General features: G+C 41.9%; 1 protein-coding gene across 6 annotated transcripts in view; it reads left to right on the forward strand.

Annotated features, from left to right (window-relative positions):
* The window catches only part of LOC106569192 (histone-lysine N-methyltransferase 2C), a 138321-nt gene that overhangs the window by 13908 nt on the left and 97991 nt on the right, over positions 1-26422 (forward strand). For all 6 annotated transcript variants that reach the window (XM_014140291.2, XM_014140292.2, XM_045694148.1 and 3 more), the window contains exon 3: positions 1153-1250. In XM_014140291.2, coding sequence (XP_013995766.2) covers positions 1153-1250 — 98 coding nt within the window. The remainder of the gene's footprint in view (positions 1-1152; positions 1251-26422) is intronic.

The raw sequence follows: 26422 nt of genomic DNA on the forward strand, positions 1-26422 counted from the left end.
GATTGGTTGGGTCGTGTTTCGGGGGACGCATGGCTCTTGACCTTCGCCTCTCCCAGGTCCGTACGGGAGTTGCAGCGACGAGACAAGACTGTAACTACCAATTGGATACCACGAAATTGGGGAGGAAAAGGGGTAAAAGATTTTAAAAATGGCATTCCAATTTGCTCCATTTTTTTGTTGATTCTTTCCACTGTGTCAAGTAGTTATCTTTTTACTTTCTCATAATTTGGTTGTCCTGGGGGTCTGTTTGTGTTTGTGAACAGATCCCCAGAACCAGCTGGCTGAGGGGACTCTTCTCTACATTAATCTCTCTGTAGGTGAGGGCTTTGTGGTGGAATGTGTGAGCATTGCTTCCTTTTGTGGTTGTAGAATTGAACAGTTCTTTTCTGGATGTTGATAACTAGTGGGTATCGTCCTCCTTCTGCTCTGCATGCGTTATTTGGGGTTTTGCGTTGTACATTAAGTATATTTTGGCAGAATTCTGCATGCAGAGTCTCAATTGGGTTTTTGTCCCATTTTCTGAATCCTTGGTTGGTGAGTGGACCCCAGACCTCACAACCATAGAGGGCGATGGGTTCGATAACTGATTGAAGTATTTCTAGCCAGATCCTAATTGGGATGTTGAGTTTTATTTTCCTTTTGATGGCATTGAAGGCCCTTCTTGCCTTGTCTCTTAGATCGTTCCCAGCCATGTGGAAGTTACCTGTGGTGTTGATGTTTAGGCCGAGGTAGGTGTCATTCTTTGTAGGTTCTAGGGCAACAGTGTCTTGATAAATATTATATTTGTTGTCTTGGTTACTGGACCTTTTTTGGAACACCGTTATTTTTGTCTTACTGAGATTCACTGTCAGGGCCCAGGTCTGACAGAATCTGTGCAGAAGATCTAGGTGCTGCTGTAGGCACTCCTTGGTTGGGGACAGAAGCACCAGATCATCTGCAAGCAGTAGACATTTGATTTCTGAGTCCAGTAGGGTGAGGCCGGTTGCTGCAGACTGTTCTAGTGCCCTCACTAATTCATTGATGTGTATATATATATGTTGAAGAGGGTGGGCTCAAGCGTTCTCTCTCTCTCTCTCTCTCTCTCTCTCTCTCTCTCTCTCTCTCTCTCTCTCTCTCTCTCTCTCTCTCTCTCTCTCTCTCTCTCTCTCTCAGGGGGCGTACCAGAGGTAGAGTGGTTGTGGAGGAGGAGGACAGCAGCATGGACGGGACGGAGGCAGCCGCCTCAGAGAGCCCCCCTCAGGACACAGCAGGTGAGTCAGTCACACCCCCCCCCCTCCATGTGAGACCTAGGTGGCCACCTTTAGTCCTGTCTATTTTGGTTTTGACTGCACTGGTGAGTGGTATGGAACTCCAGCTGAACGTAGAGCGTACACATCCTGGCTGACAAGAGTATACAGATATACAGAGAGTGTTTCTCATAAATGCATACTACCGTGCTCCGAGCATGCAAATTGGAGCACGGGAGAGTCCCAATCAAAGTATGCGAAATGGAGCACGGCAGGCGCTTCTCAAATATATATTTTGAAGCATGCAAGCTTCAACGCTCAGTATGCAAAGAAATATGAAGCAACCACATAAAAAATGACAAAATGTTTATTGAAATCAATGGCATACATTATTTGAGCTGAAGCGAGAGAAAATACAATGACTTTGGAATGAAATGTTGCCTACAATATTTTATCTTGATCTGTTAGTAAATACATGCTGTGTTCATTTTGGCATTTTTACCTGCCTACGTACCATAGATAGCAAGCCCGTAATAAGTCAATAGGGCTAACAACTACTAGTACTGTTAGGTTACCAAATAGCCACGAAGAATTGTTAGCTAGCTACCCACAAAGAATTCATCTATCTTGCATAATATTCGTTTTAGGTCATTTTTCCTGTTAACCTCTATGGGCTACTCAACAGCCAGTTGAATCCTGTGGCGCATTATTCAAATCCTTAGATATGCTATTACTTCAATTTTTCAAAAATATGACTATTTTACACCATTTTAAAGACAAGACTCTCGTTAATCTAACCACACTGTCCGATTTCAAAAAGGCTTTACCACGAAAGCAAAACATTAGATTATGTCAGCAGAGTACCCAGCCAGAAATAATCAGACACCCATTTTTCAAGCTAGCATATAATGTCACATAAACCCAAACCACAGCTAAATGTAGCACTAACCTTTGATGATCTTCATCAGATGACAACCCTAGGACATTATGTTATACAATACATGCATGTTTTGTTCAATCAAGTTCATATTAATATCAAAAGACAGCTTTTTACATTAGCATGTGACTAGCATGTGACTAGCATTCCCACCGAACACTGCCGGTGAATTTACTAAATTACTCACGATAAACGTTCACAAAAAGCATAACAATTATTTTAAGAATTATAGATACAGAACTCCTCTATGCACTCGATATGTCCGATTTTAAAATAGCTTTTCGGTGAAAGCACATTTTGCAATATTCTCAGTAGATAGCCCGGCATCACAGGGCTAGCTATTTAGACACCCGGCAGGTTTAGCACTCATCAAAGTCAGATTTACTATAAGAAAAATGTTATTACCTTTGTTGTCTTCGTCAGAATGCACTCCCAGGGCTTCTACTTCAATAACAAATGTTGGTTTGGTCCAAAATAATCCATCGTTATATCCAAACAGCGGAGTTTTGTTCGTGCGTTCTAGACACTATCCTAAAGGCTAAATAAGGGTGACGAGCATGGCGCAATTCGTGACAAAAGAATTCTAAATATTCCATTACCGTACTTCGAAGCATGTCAACCGCTGTTTAAAATCAATTTTTATGCCATTTTTCTCATAAAAAAGCGATAATATTCCGACCGGGAATCTGCGTTTAGATAAACAGACAAAAGAAAAGAAACCATTCGGTCGAAGCGGGCACGCGCCTAAGCCCATAGTAATCTGAGTGGCCACTTGCCAAAAGCGATAAAGTGTTTCAGCCAGAGCCTGCCTCGCTATCGTTCAACGTTTTCCCGGGCTCTGAGACCCTATGGAAGACGTAGGAAGTGTCACGTTATTGCACAGATCCTGAGTCTTCAATAAAAAGAGCCAAGATGAAACACTACTTCTCAGACAGGCCACTTCCTGCTTGAAATCTTCTCAGGTTTTGGCCTGCCATAGGAGTTCTGTTATACTCACAGACACCATTCAAACAGTTTTAGAAACTTTAGGGTATTTTCTATCCAAAGCCAATAATTATATGCATATTCTAGTTACTGGGCAGGAGTAGTAACCAGATTAAATCGGGTACGTTTTTTATCCAGCCGTGCAAATACTGCCCCCTATCCCCAACAGGTTAAACAATCTGGTTAGCTACATTATTAGGATTCACATACAGCTAGCTGATAGTTATGAAGTGAAACAGTTGCTTCGTGTGTATCTTGTTTCATCTATATTGCCATTGTTGTCCTGGCTGGAAGACTGTTCAGTGAATGAGTACTGTAAGTCAATAGGGCTAACTGGCTAGCCAGCTAGCCATGAAGAATTTGTAGCTACCCATGAAAAATGTACAGATCTACCTTGCATAACATTAGTTTTAGGTCATTTTTGCCTGTTTAACCTCTATGGGACCGGCGGGACGAATTCGTCCCACCTACGTAACATCCACTGCCAGCCTGTGGCGCGATTTTCAAAATCTTCAAAATCCTATTACTTCAATTTCTCAAACATATGACTATTTTACAGCCATTTAAAGATAAGACTCTCGTTAATCTAACCACACTGTCCGATTTCAAAAAGGCTTTACAACGAAAGCAAAACATTAGATTATGTCAGCAGAGTACCAAGCCAGAAATAATCAGACACCCATTTTTCAAGCCAGCATATAATGTCACCAAAACCCAGAAGACAGCTAAATGCAGCACTCACCTTTGATGATCTTCATCAGATGACAACCCTAGGACATTATGTTATACAATACATGCATGTTTTGTTCAATCAAGTTCATATTTATATCAAAAACCAGCTTTTTACATTAGCATGTGACGTTCAGAACTAGCATACCCCCGCAAACTTACGGGGAATTCGCTAACATTTTACTAAATTACTCACGATAAACGTTCACAAAAAGCATAACAATTATTTTAAGAATTATAGATACAGACCTCCTCTATGCACTCGATATGTCCGATTTTAAAATAGCTTTTTGGTGAAAGCACATTTTGCAATATTCTAAGTACATAGCCCAGGCATCACGGGCTCGCTATTTAGACACCCGGCAAGTTTAGCACTCACCATAATCATATTTACTATTATAAAAATGTCATTACCTTTTGTTGTCTTCGTCAGAATGCACACCCAGGACGTCTACTTCAATAACAAATGTTGGTTTGGTCCAAAATAATCCATCGTTATATCCGAATAGCAGCGTTTTGTTCGTAGTGCGTTCCAGACACTATCCGAAATAGTAAAGAAGTGTCGGCGCTTGGCGCAATTCCTGACAATAAAATTCAAAGTATTCCATTGCCGTACGTCGAAGCATGTCAACCGCTGTTTAAAATCAATTTTTACGTCATTTTTCTCGTAGAAAAGCGATAAAATTCCGACAGGGAATCTCCTTTTCGGCAAACAGAGGAAAAAATCCCAAAGGCGGGGGCGGTCGGGGTCACGCGCATAAGCTAGTGTCTCTTGATGGGCCACTTGAGAAAGGCGATAATGTGTTTCAGCCTGGGGCTGGAATGACGACATTCTCTTTTTTCCCGGGCTATGAGAGCCTATGGACGACGTGGGAAGTGTCACGTTAGAGCAGAGATCCTTAGTAAATGATAGAGATGGCAAAGAAGTTCCAGAAATGGTCAGACAGGCCACTTCCTGTAAAGGAATCTCTCAGGTTTTGACCTGCCATTTGAGTTCTGTTATACTCACAGACACCATTCAAACAGTTTTAGAAAATTTAGGGTGTTTTCTATCCATATGTAATAAGTATATGCATATTCTAGTTACTGAGTAGGAGTGGTAACCAGATTAAATCGGGTATGTTTTTTATCCAGCCGTGTCAATGCTGCCCCCTAGCCCTAACAGGTTAACTAGCTGGCTTGCTAGATTATTACGATTCACATATCTAGCTGATAATTATGAAGTAAAATGTTTACTTTGTGTATTTCTTGATTTGTCTATTGTTGCCATTGTCCTGGCTAGAAGAAGGTTCAGTGAATGGGGAGGTGCAGCGTGAGGTAATACAGGAGGGGGAGGTAATACAGTAGGGAGAGTGTGAGGTAATACAGTAGGGGGAGTGTGAGGTAATACAGTAGGGGGAGTGTGAGGTAATACAGTAGGGGGAGTGTGAGGTAATACAGTAGGGGGAGTGTGAGGTAATACAGTAGGGGGAGTGTGAGGTAATACAGTAGGGGGAGCGTGAGGTAATACAGTAGGGGGAGCGTGAGGTAATACAGTAGGGGGAGCGTGAGGTAATACAGTAGGGGGAGCGTGAGGTAATTCAGTAGCGTGAGGTAATACAGTAGGGGGAGCATGAGGTAATACAGTAGGGGAGTGTGATGTAATACAGTAGGGGGAGCGTGAGGTAATACAGTAGGGGGAGCGTGGGGGTAATACAGTAGGTGAAGCGTGAGGTAATACAGTAGGTGAAGCGGGTGAGAATACAGTAGGGAGAGTGCGAGTGCTTCTCAAATGTATTGTTTTATGCGTTCTCCACACTCATCCTCACAAGAATGTACTCAAGAGAACGTGGTCGGAGAATGCACTCTGAGCATGAGAGTGTGGAGCACGGTACTATGCATATTGAGAAACACCCAGAGTGTCTTATAGGAGCTCTCAAGAGGCAGTGGAGAGGTTACCCGCAATCCAGCTGTAATTGAATGGGTTTAACTTCAGCTGTGAAGCTGCAGCTAGCTGGCTTTTTTTCTATCTTTCCTCCATGCTCCCTCTCCGTGCTCCCTCTCCGTGCTCCCTCTCTGTGCTCGCTCTCCATGCTCGCTCACCTCTCTCTCCTCTGTTTCTCTCTCGTCTGTTTCTCTCTCCTCGGTCTCTGTCGGTCTCGGTCTCTGTCGGTCTCTCGGTGTTGGTTCTGTCGGTCTCTCATTGTCGGTCTCGGTCTCTGTCTGTCTCTCGATCTCTGTCGGTCTCTGTCTGTCTCTCGGTCTCTGTCTCTCGGTGTCGGTCTCTGTCGGTCTCTGTTGGTCTCTGTCTTTTCTCTCGGTCTCTGTCGGTCTCTCGGTGTCGGTCTCTGTCGGTCTCTCATTGTCAGTCTCTGTCGGTCTCTGTTGGTCTCTGTCTGTCTCTCGGTCTCTGTCGGTGTCGGTCTCGGTCTCTGTCGGTCTCTGTCGGTCTCTCATTGTCGGTCTCTCGGTCTCTGTCGGTCTCGGTCTCTGTCGGTCTCTCATTGTCGGTCTCTGTCGGTCTCTCATTGTCGGTCTCTCGGTCTCAGTCTCTGTCGGTCTCGGTCTCTGTCGGTCTCTGTCTCTGTCGGTCTCTGTCGGTCTCTGTCGATCTCTCGGTCTCTGTCGGTCTCTGTCGATCTCTCGGTCTCTGTCGGTCTCTGTCGATCTCTCGGTCTCTGTCGGTCTCTGTCGATCTCTCGGTCTCTGTCGGTCTCGGTCTCTGTCGATCTCTCAGTCTCTGTCGGTCTCTGTCGGTCTCTGTCGATCTCTCAGTCTCTGTCGGTCTCTGTCGGTCTCTGTCGATCTCTCAGTCTCTGTCGGTCTCTGTCGGTCTCTGTCGGTCTCGGTCTCTGTCGATCTCTCAGTCTCTGTCGGTCTCTGTCGGTCTCTGTCGGTCTCTCAGTCTCTTGGTCTCTCAGTCTCTGTCGGTCTCTGTCGGTCTCTGTCGGTCTCTGTCGGTCTCGGTCTCTGTCGGTCTCTGTCGATCTCTCAGTCTCTGTCGGTCTCTGTCGGTCTCTGTCGGTCTCGGTCTCTGTCGGTCTCGGTCTCTGTCGGTCTCTGTCGATCTCTCAGTCTCTGTCGGTCTCTGTCTGTCTCTCGGTCTCTGTCGGTCTCTGTTGGTCTCTCAGTCTCTGTTGGTCTCTGTCGATCTCTCAGTCTCTGTCGGTCACTGTCTGTCTCTCTGTCTCTGTCGGTCTCTCTGTCGGTCTCTCTGTCTCTGTCGGTCTCTCGCTCTCTGTCTGTCAGTCTCTGTCGGTCTCTTGGTCTCTGTCGGTCTCTGTCTGTCTATCGGTCTCTGTATGTTGCTGTCTGTCTCTTGGTCTCTGTCTGTCTCTCTCTCTGTCTTGGTCTCAGTCAGTCTCTGTCTGTCTCTTGGTCTCTGTCAGCTTCTGTCTGTCTGTCTGTCTGTCTGTCTGTCTGTCTGTCTGTCTGTCTGTCTGTCTGTCTGCCTCTGCCGGCCTCTGCCGGCCTCTGTCTGTCTCTCGGTTTCTGTCGATCTCTCGGTCTCTCTCTCTGTCGGTCTCTTGGTCTCTGTCTGTTTCTGTCTGTCTCTTGGTCTCTGTCTGTTTCTCTCGGTCTCTGTCTGTCTCTGTCTGTCTCTCTGTTGGTCACTCGGTCTCTGTCTGTCTGTTTCTGTCTGTCTCTCGGTCTCTATCTCTGTCTGTCTCTCGGTCTCTATCTCTGTCAGTCTGTCTCGGTCTCTGTCTGTCTCTGTCTGTCTCTCTGTTGGTCACTCGGTCTCTGTCTGTCTGTTTCTGTCTGTCTCTCGGTCTCTATCTCTGTCTGTCTCTCGGTCTCTATCTCTGTCAGTCTGTCTCGGTCTCTGTTGGTCTCTGTCTGTTTCTGTCTGTTTCTCTTTCGGTCCCTCGGTCTGTCTCTGTCTGTCTCTCTGTCTCTCGGTCGGTCTCTGTTGGTCTCTGTCTGTCTGTCTCTCTGTCTCGGTCGGTCTGTCTGTCTCGGTCGGTCTGTCTGTCTCGGTCGGTCTGTCTGTCTCGGTCGGTCTGTCTGTCTCGGTCGGTCTGTCTCGGTCGGTCTGTCGGTCTCGGTCTGTCTCGGTCGGTCTCTCGGTCTCTCAGTCGGTCTGTCTCGGTCGGTCGGTCTGTCGGTCTCGGTCTGTCGGTCTGTCTCGGTCTTCCCTGTAGCTCAGTTGGTAGAGCATGGTGTTTGCAACGCCAGGGTTGTGGGTTCGATTCCCACGGGGGGCCAGCACAGAAAAAAAAAATGTATGAAAATGTATGAAATGTATGCATTCACTACTGTAAGTCGCTCTGGATAAGAGCGTCTGCTAAATGACTAAAATGTAAATGTAAAAATGGTCTCTCGGTCTCTTGTCGGTCTCGGTCTCGGTTTGTCTGTCTCGGTCGGTCTGTCTGTCTCTGTCGATCTCTCGGTCTTGGTCTGTTTTACGGTCTGTCTCTCAGTCTGTCTCTGGGGCTCTGTCGGTCTGCTCACTGAGTCTGTACATAGTCAAAGCTTTCCTTAATTCTGGGTCAGTCACAGTGGTCAGGCATTCTGCCACTGTGTACTCTCTGTTTAGGGCCAAGTAGCATTCCAATTTGCTCAGTTTTTTGTTTAATTCTTTCCAATGTGTCAAGTAATTATCCTTTTGTTTTCTCATGATTTAGTTGGGTCTCATGGTTTACTTTTGTTGCTCTGTGGGATCTGTTTGTTTGTGTACAGAGCCCTCGGACCAGCTTGCATAGGGGACTCTTCTAGGTTAATATCTCGGAAGGTGATGGCTTTGTCACGCACTCTCTCTCTCTTACTCTCTCTGTCTGCTTACACTCTCTCTGTCTGTCTCACTCTCTCTCTGTCTCTCTCACGCTCTCTGTCTGTCTTACCTCTGTCTCTCTCACGCTCTCTCTGTCTCACGCTCTCTGTCTGTCTCACGCTTTCTCTGTCTGTCTCACGCTTTCTCTGTCTGTCTCACGCTCTCTCTGTCTGTCTCACGCTTTCTCTGTCTGTCTCACGCTTTCTCTGTCTGTCTCACGCTCTCTCTGTCTGTCTCACGCTCTCTCTGTCTGTCTCACGCTCTCTCTGTCTGTCTCACGCTCTCTCTGTCTGTCTCACGCTCTCTCTGTCTGTCTCACGCTCTCTCTGTCTGTCTCACGCTCTCTCTGTCTGTCTCACGCTCTCTCTGTCTGTCTCACGCTCTCTCTGTCTGTCTCACGCTCTCTCTGTCTGTCTCACGCTCTCTCTGTCTGTCTCACGCTCTCTCTGTCTGTCTCACGCTCTCTCTGTCTGTCTCACGCTTTCTCTGTCTGTCTCACGCTTTCTCTGTCTGTCTCACGCTCTCTCTGTCTGTCTCACGCTCTCTCTGTCTGTCTCACGCTCTCTCTGTCTGTCTCACGCTCTCTCTGTCTGTCTCACGCTCTCTCTGTCTGTCTCACGCTCTCTCTGTCTGTCTCACGCTCTCTCTGTCTGTCTCACGCTCTCTCTGTCTGTCTCACGCTCTCTCTGTCTGTCTCACGCTCTCTCTGTCTGTCTCACGCTCTCTCTGTCTGTCTCACGCTCTCTCTGTCTGTCTCACGCTCTCTCTGTCTGTCTCACGCTCTCTCTGTCTGTCTCACGCTCTCTCTGTCTGTCTCACGCTGTCTGTCTCACGCTCTCTTTGTCTGTCTCACGCTCTCTTTGTCTGTCTCTCTCGCGCTCTCTGTCTGTCTGTCTCTCTCACGCTCTCTGTCTGTCTGTCTCTCTCACGCTCTCTGTCTGTCTGTCTCTCTCACGCTCTCTGTCTGTCTCTCTCTCACGCTCTCTGTCTGTCTCTCTCACGCTCTCTGTCTGTCTCTCTCACGCTCTCTCTCTCTGTCTGTCTCGCGCTCTCTCTGTCTCGCGCACACTCTCTCTCTCTCTCGCACACTCTCTCTGTCTCGCGCACACTCTCTCTCTCTCTCGCACACTCTCTCTCTCTTTCGCACACTCTCTCTCTCTCTCGCACACTCTCTCTCTCGCACACTCTCTCTCTCGCACACTCTCTCTCTCGCACACTCTCTCTCTCGCACACTCTCTCTCAAATTCAAATTCAAGCTGCTTTATTTACATGAAAAACATTGTGTAAATAATGACAAAGCAACAATCTATACAATATACATTGTAATAAATTTATAAACAATAACAAATAATAATATAAAATGGTAGTAAATAATAATACAAAATTAAATACAAAAATAACAACAATATAGTAGAAATGTAATAAATATGAAAAGCTAAACATGGAAAATGAAACTATAACTAACTTATAACTAAATAACTGTCATCTTCACCATTACATCAGTACTACAGCTACCATCATCATTACTACTACTACTACTACTACCAGCACCATCATTAAACTGCTATCATTATCATCACCCTACTACCCATACCACTACTATTTGGAATGATAACAACAATGATAATAGTTATAACAATAATACTAATAATAAGTAAGTTACTGTTTACTATACAGATGTTATTATTCAGTGTCCCTCAGGCTATGTCAGACATACATATTTGGCTACAAGAGGAGCCATTGCTCCTTCGCGCATGAGTATTTTTTACTTTTTCCTCTGGGTTTAGTAAGTTAACATTTTGAATAAATGTAGTCATTTCTGTGAATAATGAATCTCTTGGTGAGGAGTATTTATCACATTAAAATGAGAAAGTGCATCTCTGTTTCTACCTCCCCTGTCGTGCAGTGACCACGTACACACTTCTCTTTGGGAAGCCATGTCTTTTTATGTCTGCCGGTTTCTATTGCCAATCGGTGGTCACTCAGCCTGTACTTGGTAAGGACCTGTCTCTGCTTCGTATCTCTGACAGAGTAGAGATAATCAGCCAGGTGGTCACTCAGCCTGTACTTGGTAAGGACCTGTCTCTGCTTCGTATCTCTGACAGAGTAGAGATAATCAGCCAGGTGGTCACTCAGCCTGTACTTGGTAAGGACCTGTCTCTGCTTCGTATCTCTGACAGAGTAGAGATAATCAGCCAGGTGGTCACTCAGCCTGTACTTGGTCAGGATCTGTCTCTGCTTCGTATCTCTGACAGAGTAGAGATAATCAGCCAGGTGGTCACTCAGCCTGTACTTGGTAAGGACCTGTCTCTGCTTCGTATCTCTGACAGAGTAGAGATAATCAGCCAGGTGGTCACTCAGCCTGTACTTGGTCAGGACCTGTCTCTGCTTCGTATCTCTGACAGAGTAGAGATAATCAGCCAGGTGGTCACTCAGCCTGTACTTGGTCAGGATCTGTCTCTGCTTCGTATCTCTGACAGAGTAGAGATAATCAGCCAGGTGGTCACTCAGCCTGTACTTGGTAAGGACCTGTCTCTGCTTCGTATCTCTGACAGAGTAGAGATAATCAGCCAGGTGGTCACTCAGCCTGTACTTGGTAAGGACCTGTCTCTGCTTCGTATCTCTGACAGAGTAGAGATAATCAGCCAGGTGGTCACTCAGCCTGTACTTGGTAAGGACCTGTCTCTGCTTCGTATCTCTGACAGAGTAGAGATAATCAGCCAGGTGGTCACTCAGCCTGTACTTGGTAAGGACCTGTCTCTGCTTCGTATCTCTGACAGAGTAGAGATAATCAGCCAATTCATATTCTCTGTTGAGGGCCAGATGGCAATTTAGTCGGCTTTGGGATTTTGTTTAGTTTTTCCAATGTTGTCAATATGAGTCCTTTCATTGGTTCATGATTTTGTTTATTGGAATTCTTTATTTTGAAGCAGTGCTGGTGTCAGCTTGGTTGGTTAGGTCCAACACCAGCTGACAGAGGGCTCGTTTCTGGGCTCAGCTCTTGGGTTTGAAGTGCTTTAAATTGCAGACTTGAATTTAGATGTAGGCAAAATGTTAATGATCTTTTCTGTATTTTTATTATTACTGGAAAGTGGCCCAATTCTGCCCTACATGCATTAGTTGGTGTATTTCTCTGGACTTTTCCGAAAGAATTCTGCATGTAGGGCTTCAATTGGATATTTGTCCCACATATTAAAGTCCAGTTTAAGTGGCCCCCAAACCTCACTTCCGTAAAGATCTATTGGTAGGATTACTCTGTCAGATATTTTGGTCCAAATTCTAATTGGGATGTTGATATTGAAAAAATTCATTTTTATTGCATACAATGCTCTGCAGGCTTTTTCTTTGAGTGCATTCACTGCCATGTTAAGGTTTCCCGATGCAGACCAAGGTATGTGTCATTTGTAGTGTGTTCAATTATGGTGTTGTTCAGGTTGAATTTCTATTTGTGTTTCTGACATCAATTTTTTTGGGGGAAAATCATGATTTTCTTTTTTTATTTATTGCCACGGCCCAATTATGGCAGTATTGCTCTAGAATATTAAGGTTCTGTTGAAGACCTTCTTTGGTTGGTGATAGAAGTACCAAGTCATCAGCATATAGCAGGTATTTTACCTCTGTGTCAAATAGTGTGAGTCCTGGGACTGGAGAATGGTCCAACATGTCTGCTAATTCATTGATATAAATGTTGAAAAGATTTGGACTCAAACTGCAGCCTTGTCTCACACCATGACGTTGTGAAAGGAATTGTGTTCTTTGGTTTTATTTTTATTGCACACTTGTTTTCTGTGTACATACATTTTATTAAGTCATACACCTTACCACCAAGCCCACTTTGTATAATTTTGTAGAATAGCCCTTCGTGCCAAATAGAATCGAATGCTTTTTTTAAAGTCAATAAAGCAAGCAAAGATTTTGCCCTCTTTTTTTTGGTGGATGTGTTTATTCATTATTGTGTCTAAGGTGTGTATATGTGGTCAGTAGTGCGATGGTTGGGGAGAAAGCCAATTTGACATTTACTTATCACATTTTTTCTTCAAAATGCCACAGAAAACCTTTCCCAAGTTGCTGTTTACGCAAATTCCCCTGTAATTATTGGGGTCTGATTTGTCTCCACTTTTTTGGATAGGGGAGATGAACCCCTGGTTCCAGACATCAGGGAAGCAGACAGAAGTTAAACCATGTTGAACAATTTAAGCATAGTATTTTGCAACTCAGGTGTGCTGTTTTTCAGCATTTCATGTCTGATGTTATCTAGACCACAGGCCTTCTTTGATTTTATAGATTTGAGATTTTCATTTAGTTCTTGTTGGGTTATTGGGTAATTTAATGGATTTTGGTTGTTTTTAATGACCGATTCAAGATTGTTCATTTTTTTCTTGAATTTCTAATCGGTTTTGTTGTAAGTCTTTTTGTAGGATGTTTTTGTATAGATTATCAAAATACGTTTTCCAAATTCCTTCATATTGTAAGGCTAATTCTTGTGGCTTTGTTGTGCTTGTTCCACATGTCCCAGAACTGATTTTGGTCAATTGCGTTTTCAATTTCATCAAGTACCTTGTTGGTATAATTCAATTTCTTGCGTTTCAGTGTTTGTTTATACTGTTTCAGAGTTTCAAAGTATTCATAGTGTAGCTCTGGGTTGTTTTGCTGCTTATGTTTTTCATTTGACATTTGTCTTAGGTGTTTTATAATTGTTTTACATTCGTTATCAAACCATTTTTCAGAAACTTTTTGTTTCTGATATTGCATTTCTTCGGTTTTCTCAAATTAGCTTTCGATGCTGCTTTTTGGAATATGCAATTGATGTTTTGAGTAGCCGAATTGACACCATCTTTATTGTTTTGGTATTGTGAGTTATTGAAGAACTGTATAGAGTTCATCATTTCATTTGAGTTCAATGAATCTCTCCGCACTGTTTTGACCCCATCTGGACGGTTGGTTTATGTTGTAGAGTTTATTGGGCTGTTTTTTTTAATGAATATTGCCGGTTAATTTCTTCAGAAACACGTTGATCTGACTGTGATCTGACAATGGTGTCTGTGGTCTGACAGTGAATGCACTAATGGAGGAGGGGTCAATGTCAGTGATGGCATAATCGACTACACTTGTCCCAAGAGCTGAGCAGTAAGTAAACCGACCTAAAGAGTCCCCTCTGATTCTACCATTAAGCATGTACAGGCCTAAGGCTCGACAGAGATGCACTAACTCCTTCCCATTTTTGTTCAGTATTTGGTCAGGACGGTTTCTATTATTTATAATAGGGCTACTGTACAAGGAGGGGTGTCCAAATATGTGGTGGTTACCTCCCGCATCAGTGTAGTCAGGCTCAGAACCTGTTCTTGCATTGAAATCTCCACAAGGAAGCACTTTACCCTCTGCCTGAAATGTAATGATTTTGGTATGGAGATTGTCAAAAAACGGATCATTATAATATGGTGAATCTGAAGGAGGAGCATAAGCTGCACATATGTATACATCATTGTCACAATAGATTGTACCTTTGTTATGTTTTAGCCAAATGTGATTTAGTACCTTTTTTCATTTCATTCAGTGCTAAGTCCTGCTTATGCCAAATGAGGATTCCACCTGAGTCCCAGCCCCGTTTAACATTTTTATGTTTGATTGATGGTAGTAAACTTTCTCTATAGCCTGGGGGACACTGAGTATTTGTCTCCACGACACCATGTTTCCAGTAGGATTATGATGTCCTGTCCCTTGATGTTTTTACTCAATTCTGGATTTGTTTTATAACCAAAATGTGAAGAGTATAGGCCCTGAATATTCCAAGAGCTGATAGTTAATGATCTCATTTATAATAAGTGATATTCACTAGTTTGAGTAAAGTACATTGAATTTAAAAAAATATATATATCTATATATACACACACATACACCATTACATATAATAATTATTATAATACCAGTGCCAATAAAATAAAGAATAGTTGTAAACAAATTCATAAGAATGGAATAAGATTGTACAATGCAATACAGAGTTGCAAAGAAAAAGCCATATCTCAGACTGGCCAATAAAAAGAAAAGATTAAGATGGGCAAAAAAACACAGACTCTGGACAGAGGAACTCTGCCTAGAAGGCCAGCATCCTGGAGTCGCCTCTTCACTGTTGACGTTGAGACTGGTGTTTTGTGGGTACTGTTTATTGAAGCTGCCAGTTGAGGACTTGTGAGGGGTCTGTTTCTCAAACTAGACACTCTAATGTACTTGTCTTCTTGCTCAGTTGTGCACCGGGGCCTTCCACTCCTCTTTCTATTCTGGTTAGAGCCAGTTTGCGCTGTTCTGTGAAGGGAGTAGTACACAGCGTTGTACCAGATCTTCAGTTTCTTGGCAATTTCTCACATGGAATAGCCTTCATTTCTCAGAACAAGAATAGACTGACAAGTTTCAGAAGAAAGTTCTTTGTTTCTAGCCATTTTGAGCCTTTAATCGAACCCACGAATGCTGATGCTCCAGACACTCAACTAGTCTAAAGAAGGCCAGTTTTATTGCTTCTTTAATCAGAACAACAGTTTTCAGCTCTGCTAACATAATTGCAAAAGGGTTTTCTAATGATCAATTAGCCTTTTAAAATGATAAACTTGGATCAGCTAACACAGCGTGCCATTGGAACACAGGAGTGATGGTTGCTGATAATGGGCCTCTGTACGCCTATATAGATATTCCATTAAAAATCTGCCGTTTTTAGCTACAATTGTCATTTACAACATCAACAATGTCTACACTGTATTTCTGATCTATGTTATTTTAATGGACAAGAAATGTGCTTTTCTTTCAAAAACAAGGACATTTCTAAGTGACCTCAAACCTTTGAACGGTAGTGTACGTATGTCCCCATTACCAGTAAAACATAATCAAAGCCTATTTCTTTCACTTACTTGCAGTGCTGTTTCATTGTTCATTTGTTCAGTCGTTTCATTCTCAACCAGGATTTCTATGGAACGCCGTTTGGGTCTTTGCTATAGAACGCCGTTTGAGTCTCTGCGTGTCAAAAAAATACTATTTAACACTATTTGACGTGTCAAATAACACTATTTGACGTGTCAAATAACACTATTTGACCAATCGGGACCGGAATATGACTGCATGTCACATAATCATTTAACTTCTTAGAGGTGAAATCGATCCCGTTAACAGGATTTGATAACAGCCAGTGGAAGTGCAGGGCGCCAAATTCAAACAACAGAAATGTCATAATTAAAATTCCTCAAACATACAAGTATTATACACCATTTTAAAGATAACTTCTTCTTAATCCCACCACAGTGTCCGATTTCAAAAAGGCTTTATGGTGAAAGCATACCATGCGATTATATTAGGTCAGCGCCTAGTCACAAAAAAACATACAGCCATTTTCCACCCAAAGAGAGGAGTCACAAAAAGCAGAAAAAGAGATAAAATTAATCAGTAACCTTTGATGATCTTCATCAGATGGCACTCATAGGACTTAATGTTACACAATACATGTATGATTTGTTCAATAAAGTTCATATTTATATCCAAAAATCTCAGTTTACATTGGCGCGTTATGTTCAGTAATGTTTTGCTTCCAAAACATCTGGTAATTTTGCAGAGAGCCACATCAATTTACAGAAATATTCATCATAAACATTGATGAAAGATACAAGTCTTATGCATAGAATTAAAGATATACTTTTCCTTAATGCAACCGCTGTGTCAGATTTCAAAAAAGCTTTACGGTGAAAGCACACCATGCAATAAACTGAGTACAGCGCTCAGCCACAAAAACAAGCCATACAGATACCCGCCATGTTGTGGAGTCAACAGAAGTCAGAAATAGCATTATAAATATTAACTTACCTTTGATGATCTTCATCGGAATGGAATCCCAGTTCCACAATAAATGTTCGTTTTGTTCGATAAAGTTCATCTTTATGTCTATATACCTCCTTTTTGTTCAAGCGTTTAGTACACTAATCCAAATGCACAAGGCGCGGGAACTAAGTCCAGACGAAAAGTCAAAGTTCCATTACAGTTTGTAGAAACATGTCAAACGATGTATAGAATCAATCTTTAGGATTTTTTATCATAAATCTTCAATAATATTCCAACCGGACAATTCCTTTGTCTTTAGAAAGGAAAGGGAACGGAGCTCGTCATTAAGGTTTCGAGGCTGACGTTTGGCAACTCGAACCTTCAGCTCCCTCCACAGATTTTCTATGGGATTAAGGTCTGGAGACTGGCTAGGCCACACCAGGACCTTAATGTGCTTCTTCTTGAGCCACTCCTTTGTTGCCTTGGCCGTGTGTTTTGGGTCATTGTCATGCTGTAATACCCATCCACGACCCATTTTCAATGCCCTGGTTGAGGGAAGGAGGTTCTCACCCAAGATTTGACAGTACATGGCCCCGTCAAATGATGCAGTGAAGTTGTCCTGTCCCCTTAGCAGAAAAACACCCCCAAAGCATAATGTTTCCACCTCCATGTTTGACATGTGTTCTTGGGGTCATAGGCAGCATTCCTCCTCCTCCAAACATGGCGAGTTGAGTTCATGTCAATTAGCTCCATTTTGGTCTCATCTGACCACAACACTTTCACCCAGTTGTCCTCTGAGTCATTCAGATGTTCATTGGCAAACTTCAGACGGGCATGTATATGTATTCTTGAGCAGGGGGACCTTGCGGGCGCTGCAGGATTTCAGTCCTTCATGGCGTAGTGTGTTACCAATTGTTTTCTTGGTGACTATGGTCCCAGCTGCCTTGAGATCATTGACAAGATCCTCCCGTGTAGTTCTGGGCTGATTCCTCACCGTTCTCATGATCATTGCAACTCCATGAGGTGAGATCTTGCATGGAGCCCCAGGCCGAGGGATATTGACAGTTCTTTTGTGTTTCTTCCATTTGCGAATAATCGCACCAAATGTTGTCACCTTCTCGCCAAGCTGCTTGGCGATGGTCTTGTAGCCCATTCCAGCCTTGTGTAGGTCTACAATCTTGTCCCTGACATCCTTGGAGAGCTCTTTGGTCTTGGCCATGGTGGAGAGTTTGGAATCTGATTGATTGATTGCTTCTGTGGACAGGTGTCTTTTTTATAGGTAACAAGCTGCGGTTAGGAGCACTCCCTTTAAGAGTGTGCTCCTAATCTCAGCTCGTTACCTGTATAAAAGACACCTGGGAGCCAGAAATCTTTCTGATTGAGAGGGGGTCAAATACTTATTTCCCTCATTAAAATGCAAATCCTTTTATAACATTTATGACATGCGTTATTCTGTCTCTCACTGTTCAAATAAACCTACCATTAAAATTATAGACTGATCATTTCTTTGTAAGTGGGCAAACGTACAAAATCAGCAGGGGATCAAATACTTTTTTCCTCCACTGTAGCTAGCTCATGGATGCAAACGATGTTCTTCCCCCAAAACATAGCAAAATGACCATCTGTTTCAGTAGCTATAGTAGCTAACTATAGTAGCTAACTATATAGCTAAGTGTCATCTAAAATAACCCTAATTTATAAGACAGTTCTTATTTGATTAATGGTGGTCGGACCCATCTATGTGAAGCTAGCCACAATAAGGATTAGCCACAATAGTGGACTTTGTGGTTAGCCTTCAAAATAAAAGTATGGCATAATTCTACTATTTGTATTCATTTGCATTACTGTCAATGACAAACTTTTATTCTGAAGGCAAACCTCAAATTCTGCTATTGTGCCTGATCCTTATTGTGTCTAGCTTCACAACACATAACTCGGTGCGGTTTAGCCTCACTTGCCAGATGAAGCTAGTTGGCTGCTTTCAACGTTAGTTTTGGGCAACAGGGTTAAGTAGCTGGCTAGCTATTTTTTTCATGAACTGAATTTCAATTTCAATAGGCAAACAACAAGTGGCAACCTAGATAATACTTACTCACAAGGATTCCTAAATCATTGCTAAGAATAATGAAAATGACTGCAGGTTCTACTGGTCATTGTTTTCAGGGTGGTTGTATTGGTGCTAGCTAGGTACCAAGCTAAAACTAGCTACCCCAGATGTTGCGGTCAAACAAATGATGCTTTATTACCAACGCGGTATTGTAAACACATCGTTCGTGGCAGGTGTTTGCTTGTTTGCAGACTTTTTTGTTCAGCTTTGACAGTGCTATTGTATCCTTTTTGACATGCAAAGACCCAAACGGCATTCCATAGTGTGTATTAGAGGTCGACCGATTAATCGGAATGGCCGATTAATTCGGGACGATTTCAAGTTTTCATAACAATCGTAAATCGGTATTTTTGGACGCCGATTTGGCCGATTTTTTTTATAAAAAAAAAAAGATGTTTATTTATTTTTTTCCTTTATTTAACTAGGGAAGTTTGTTAAGAACACATTCTCATTTTCAATGACGGCCTAGGAACAGTGGGTTAACTGCCTTGTTCAGGGGCAGAACAGATTTTTACCTTGTCAGCTCAGGGATTCAATCTTGCAACCTTACGGTTAACTAGTTCAACGCTCTAACCACCTGCTTTACATTGCACTCCACGAGGAGCCTGCCTGTTACGCGAATGCAGTAAGAAGCTAAGGTAAGTTGCTAGCTAGCATTAAACTTATCTTATAAAAAGCAATCAGTCAATCATAATCACTAGTTAACTACACATGGTTGATGATATTACTAGTTTATCTAGCCTGTCCTGCGTTGCATATAATCGCTTAGGTACACGTTGCTCCAACCATAAACATCAATGCCTTTCGTAAAATCGTTGCGAACTGTAAAGACTATTTCTTCCTAACAAAGACAGCCGACTTCGCCAAACGGGGATGTTTTAACAAAAGCGCATTTGAGAAAAAAGCACAATCGTTGCACGACTGTACCTAACCATAAACATCAATGCCTTTTCTTAAAATCAATACACAGAAGTATATATTTTTAACCTGCATATTTAGCTAAATGAAATCCAGGTTAGCAGGCAATATTAACCAGGTGAAATTGTGTCATTTTGCGTTCATTGCACGCAGTCAGGGTATATGCAACACTTTGGGTAATTTGTCCGAATTTTACATAATTATGACATAACACTGAAGGTTGTGCAATGTAACAGGAATAACGTTATGTTTTCGAGATGATAGTTTCCGGATTCCACCATATTAATGACCTAAGGCTCGTGTTTCTGTGTGTTATTATGTTATAATTAAGTCAATGATTTGATAGAGCAGTCTGACTGAGCGATGGTAGGCAGCAGCAGGCTCGTAAGCATTCATTCAAAATAGCACTTTCGTGCGTTTTGCCAGCAGCCCTTCGCAATGCATTGCGCTGTTTATGACTTCAAGCCTATCAACTCCCAAGATGAGGCTGGTGTAACCGATGTGAAATGGCTAGCTATTTAGCCGGGTGCGCGCTGATAGCATTTCAAACGTCACTCGCTCTGAGACTTGGAGTAGTTTTTTCCCTTCCTCTACATGGGTAACGCTGCTTCGAGGGTGGCTGTTGTCGATGTGTTCCTGGTTCGAGCCCAGGTAGGAGCGAGGAGAGGGACGGAAGCTTTACTGTTACACTGGCAATACTAAAGTGCCTATAAGAACATCCAATAGTCAAAGGTATATGAAATACAAATCGTATAGAGAGAAATAGTCCTATAATTCCTATAATAACTACAACCTAAAACATCTTACCTGGGAATATTGAAGACTCATGTTAAAAGGAACCACCAGCTTTCATATGTTCTCATGTTCTGAGCAAGGCACTTAAACGTTAGCTTTTTTACATGGCACATATTGCACTTTTACTTTCTTCTCCAACACTTCGTTTTTGCATTATTTAAATCAAATTGAACATGTTTCCTTATTTATTTGAGGCTAAATTGATTTTATTGATGTATTATATTAAGTTAAAATAAGTGTTAACCTCTCTGGGCTAGGCGGGACGAATTCGTCCCACCTACGCAAGAGCCAGTCTAATCCAGTGGCGCGATTTTCAAATACCTTAAAAATCCTATTACTTCAATTTCTCAAACATATGACTATTTTACAGCTATTTAAAGACAAGACTCTCGTTAATCTAACCACACTGTCCGATTTCAAAAAGGCTTTACAACGAAAGCAAAACATTAGATTATGTCAGCAGAGTACCAAGCCAGAAATAATCAGACACCCATTTTTCAAGCTAGCATATAATGTCACAAAAACCCAGAAGACAGCTAAATGCAGCACTAACCTTTGATGATCTTCATCAGATGACAACCCTAGGACATTATGTTATACAATACATGCATGTTTTGTTCAATCAAGTTCATATTTATATCAAAAACCAGCTTTTTACATTAGCATGTGACGTTCAGAACTAGTATACCCCCCGCAAACTTCCGGCGAATTCACTAACAATTTACTAAATTACTCACGATAAACGTTCACAAAAAGCATAACAATTATTTTAAGAATTATAGATACAGAACTCCTCTATGCACTCTATGTCCGATTTTAAAATAGCTTTTTGGTGAAAGCACATTTTGCAATATTCTAATTACATAGCCCAGGCATCACGGGCTAGCTATTTAGACACCCGGCAAGTTTAGCACTCACCAATATCAGATTTACTATTACAAAAGTTTGATTACCTTTTGTTGTCTTTGTCAGAATGCACTCCCAGGACTGCTACTTCAATAACAAATGTTGGTTTGGTCCAAAATAATCCATCGTTATATCCGAATAGCAGCGTTTTGTTCGTGCGTTCCAGACACTATCCGAAATGGTAAATCAGGGTCGCGCGCATGGCGCAATTCGTGACGAAAAAAATCTAAATATTCCATTACCGTACTTCGAAGCATGTCAACCGCTGTTTAAAATCCATTTTTATGCCATTTTTCTCGTAAAAAAGCGATAATATTCCGACCGGGAATGTCCATTTAGCTAAACTGAGGAAAGAAAACAAAGCTTTCGGTCGACGCGGGCACGAGCCTGAGTCTCACAGTACTGTAACCAGCCACTACCCAAACGCGCTACTTTTTTTCAGCCAGAGCCTGCAAAGCCACAATTCAGCGTTTTGCCGCCTTCTGAGAGCCTATGGCAGCCGTAGGAAGTGTCACGGGACAGCTAAAATCCTCACTCTTCAATAAACAGAGACAAGAAGAACGACACCTTGTCAGACAGGCCACTTCCTGCATGAAATCTTCTCAGGTTTTTGCCTGCCATATGAGTTCTGTTATACTCACAGACACCATTCAAACAGTTTTAGAAACTTTAGGGTGTTTTCTATCCAAAGCCAATAATTATATGCATATTCTAGTTACTGGGCAGGAGTAGTAACCAGATTAAATCGGGTACGTTTTTTATCCAGCCGTGTCAATACTGCCCCCTACCCTCAACAGGTTAATTCAGTATTGTTGTAATTGTCATTATTACAAATGGGCCAAATCGGCGACCAAAAATACAGATTTCCGATTGTTATGAAAACTTGAAATCTGCCCTAATTAATCGGCTATTCCGATTAATCGGTTGACCTCTAGTCATTACGTCATGTACCTACGTTATATAGGTATGCACATCGGTTTTGCACATCAGGGCGTTACCGATGTTGGCAAATTCAGCTACAGCGGCTTGCGAATGTATTCACCCCCCTTGGCATTTTTTCTATTTTGTTGCCTTACAACTTGGAATTAAAATTCGATTTTTGGGGGATTTGTATCATTTGATATACGCAATATGCCTACCACTTTGAAGATATTTTTTATTGTGAACAAACAAGAAATAAGACAAAAAAACAGAACTTGAGCGTGCATAACTATTCACCCTCATAAAGTCAATACTTTGTAGAGCGACCTTTTGCAGAAATTACAGCTGCGAGTCTCTTGGGCTATGTCATTAAGCTTGGCACATCTAGCCACTGGGATTTTTGCCCATTCTTCAAGGCAAAACTGCTCCAGCTCCTTCAAGTTGGATGGGTTCCGCTGGTGTATAGCAATCTTTAAGTCATACCACAGATTCTCAATTGGGTTGAGGTCTGGGCTTTGACTAGGCCATTCCAAGACATTTAAATGTTTCCCTTAAATCACTCGAGTGTTGCTTTAGCAGTATGCTTAGAGTCATTGTCCTGCTGGAAGGTGAACCTCCATCCCAGTCTCAAATCTCTGGAAGACTGAAACAGGTTTCCCTCAAGAATTTCCCTGTATCTAGCGCCATCAATCATTCCTTAAATTCTGACCAGTTTCCCAGTCCCTGCCGATAAAAAACATCCCCACAGCATGATGCTGCCGCCACCATGCTTCACTGTGGGGATGGTGTTCTCGGGGTGATGAGAGGTGTTGGGTTTGCGCCAGACATGGCGTTTTTTCCTTGATGGCCAAAAATCTCAATTTTAGTCTCATCTGACCAGAGTACCTCTTCCATATGTTTGGGGAGTCCCCAACATGCCTTTTTGCGAACACCAAACACCTTTGTTATTATTTTATTTTAGCAATGGATTTCTTCTGGCCACTTTTCCGTGAAGCCCAGCTCTGTGGAGTGTATGGCTTAAAGTTGTCCTATGGACAGATACCCCAATTGCCGCTGTGGAGCTTTGCAGCTCCTTCAGGGTTATCTTTGGTCTCTTTGTTGCCTCTTTGATTAATGCCCTCCTAGCCTGGTCTGTGAGTTTTGGTTGGCAGCCCTCTCTTGGCATGTTTGTTGTGGTGCCGTGTTCTTTCCATTTTTTAATAATGGATTTAATGGTGCTCCGTGGGATGTTCAAAGTTTCAGATATTTTTTAGAACCCAACCCTGATCTGTACTTCCCCACAACTTTGTCCCTGACCTGTTTGGAGAGCTCCTTGGTCTTCATGGCGCAGCTTGCTTGGTGGTGCCCTTGCTTAGTGGTGTTGCAGACTCTGGGTTCTTTCAGAACAGGTGTGTGTGTATATGTATGCTGAGATCATGTGACAGACCATGTGACACTTAGATTGCACACAGGTGGACTTTTTTTAACTAATTATGTGATTTCTGAAGGTAATTGGTTGCACCAGATCTTATTTATGGGCTTCATTGCAAAGGGGGTGAATATATAGGCGTTTTTCTTTTCTTTTTTTCCGAATTTTTTGAAACAAGTTATTTCATTTTTCATTTCACTTCACCAATTTGGACTATTTTGTGTATGTCCATTAGATGAAATCCAAATAAAAATCAATTTAAATTACAGGTTGTAATGCAACAAAATAGGGAAAACGCCAAGGGAGATGAATACTTTTGCAAGGCACTGTAATATCGTCCGATTCCGATGTGTTCACTGATATTTCGTGCATCCCTAATCCTCACCATTACATCAGTACTACAACTACCTTCATCATTATGACTACTACTAGCACCATCACAAAACTGCTATCATTACCATCACCATACTACCCGTACCACTACTATTTGGAATATTAATCACAACAAAAGTAATACCAATAATAGTTATAACAATAATACTACTAATAAGTAAGTTACTGTTTACTATACAGATGTTATTATTCATTCTCCCTCAGGCTATGTCAGACATACATATTTGGCTACAAGAGGAGCCATTGCTCCTTCGCGCATGAGTATTTTTTACTTTTTCCTCTGGGTTTAGTAAGTTAACATTTTGAATAAATGTAGTCATTTCTGTGAATAATGAATCTCTTGGTGAGGAGTATTTATCACATTAAAATGAGAAAGTGCATCTCTGTTTCTACCTCCCCTGTCGTGCAGTGACCACGTACACACTTCTCTTTGGGAAGCCATGTCTTTTTATGTCTGCCGGTTTCTATTGCCAATCGGTGGTCACTCAGCCTGTACTTGGTAAGGACCTGTCTCTGCTTCGTATCTCTGACAGAGTAGAGATAATCAGCCAATACATATTCTCTGTTGAGGGCCAGATGGCAATTTAGTCGGCTTTGAGATTTTGTTTAGTTTTTCCAATGTTGTCAATATGAGTCCTTTTGATTGGTTGTGATTGTGTTTATTTGAATTGGTCTGATATGGTCAGACCAAGGTATGAGTAATTTTTTTGTATGTTCAATCATGGTGTTCAAGGTGAATTTATATTTGTGCTTCTGAATTCTGGGTTTTGGTCTGAAAAATCCTCATTACATGTTTTTCAAATTTACTGCCAGGGCCCAATTATGGCAACATTGCGCTTGAATATTAAGGTTCTGTTGAAAACCTTATTTGGTTGGTGATAGAAGAACCAAATCATCAGCATATAGCAGATATTTTATCTCTGTGTAAAATAGTGTGAGTCCTGGGGCTGCAGAATGTTCCAACATGTCTGCTAATTCATTGATATAAATGTTGAAAAGGTTTAGACTCAAACTGCAGCCTTATCTCACACCTCGACGTTGCAAAAATAATTGTTCTTTGGTTTTTCATTTTTATTGCACACCCGTTTTCTGTGTACATTCATTTTATTAAGTCATACACCTTACCACCAAGCCCACTGTGGAGAATGTTTGAAGAATAGATCTTTGTGCCAAATAGAATCGAATGCTTTTTTAAAGTCAATAAAGCAAGCAAAGATTTTGCCCTCTTTTTTTGGTGGATGTGTTTATTTATTAGTGTGTCTAAGGTGTGTGTATATATATGTTCAGTAGTGTGATGGTTATGGAGAAAGCCTATTTGACATTTACTTCTAAAACAAATTCTTGAAGGAAGGTTTGAAGTTTTGAATTGAAAACGCTGCAGAAAACCTTTCCCAAGTTGCTGTTTATGCAAATTCCCCTTTTAGGGTCTGATTTGTGGAGATGGGGGAGATTAGCCCCTTGTTCCAGACATCAGGAAAGCAGCCAGAAGTTACACTGAACAGAAATGTAAACACAACATGTAAAGTGTTGGTATCATGTTCTGTGAGCTGAAATAAAATATCCTAGAAATGTTCCATATGCACAAAAAGCTTATTTCTCTCAAATGTTGTGCACAAATTTGTTTACATCCCTGTTAGTGAGCATTTCTCCTTCACCAAGATAATCCATCTCCTGACAGGTGTGACATATCAAGAAGATGATTAAACAGCATGATCATTAAACAGGTTCACCTTTATTTATTTAACCCTTATTTTACCATGTAAGTTGACTGAGAACACATTCTCATTTACAGCAACGACCTGGGGAATAGTTGCAGGGGAGAGGAGGGGGTATGAATGAGCCAATTGGAAGATAATAAAAGGCCACTCTAAAATGTGCAATTTTGTCACACAACACAATGCCACACGTCTTGTGTTTTGAGGGAGCGTGCAATTGACATGCTGACTGCAGGAATGTCCACCAGAGCTTTTGCCAGAGAAATTATTAATTTCTCTACCATAAGCCGCCTCCAACGTCGTATTAGAGAACTTAGAATTTAGAGAATCCAGCAACTTCGCACAGCCATTAAAGAGGAGTGGGACAACAGGCCACAATCAACAGTCTGATCAACTCTATGCGAAGGAGATGTGTCACGCTGTTTGAGGCAAATGGTGGTCACACCAGATACTGACTGGTTTTCTGATCCATGCCCATACCTTTATGTCTTTGACCAACATATGCATATCTGTATTCCCAGTCATGTGAAATCCATAGATTAGGGCCTAATGAATTTATTTAAATTTACTGATTTCCTTATATGAACTGTAACTCGGTAAAATCTTTGAAATTGTTGCATGCTGCGTTTTAGATTTTCATTTAGTGTAGTACCATGTTGAACAATTTAAGCACAGCATTTTGCAACTCAGGTGTGCTGTTTTTCAGCATTTCATATCTAATTTTATTTAGACCACAAGCCATGTTTGGTTTTATAGATTTGAACTTTTAATTTCGTTGTTGTTGGGTTATTGGGTAATCTAATAGATTTTGGTTGTTTTTAATGATTGATTCAAGG

This window comes from Salmo salar, chromosome ssa14, assembly GCF_905237065.1.
Source record: "Salmo salar chromosome ssa14, Ssal_v3.1, whole genome shotgun sequence".
Classification (NCBI taxonomy): Eukaryota; Metazoa; Chordata; class Actinopteri; order Salmoniformes; family Salmonidae; genus Salmo; species Salmo salar.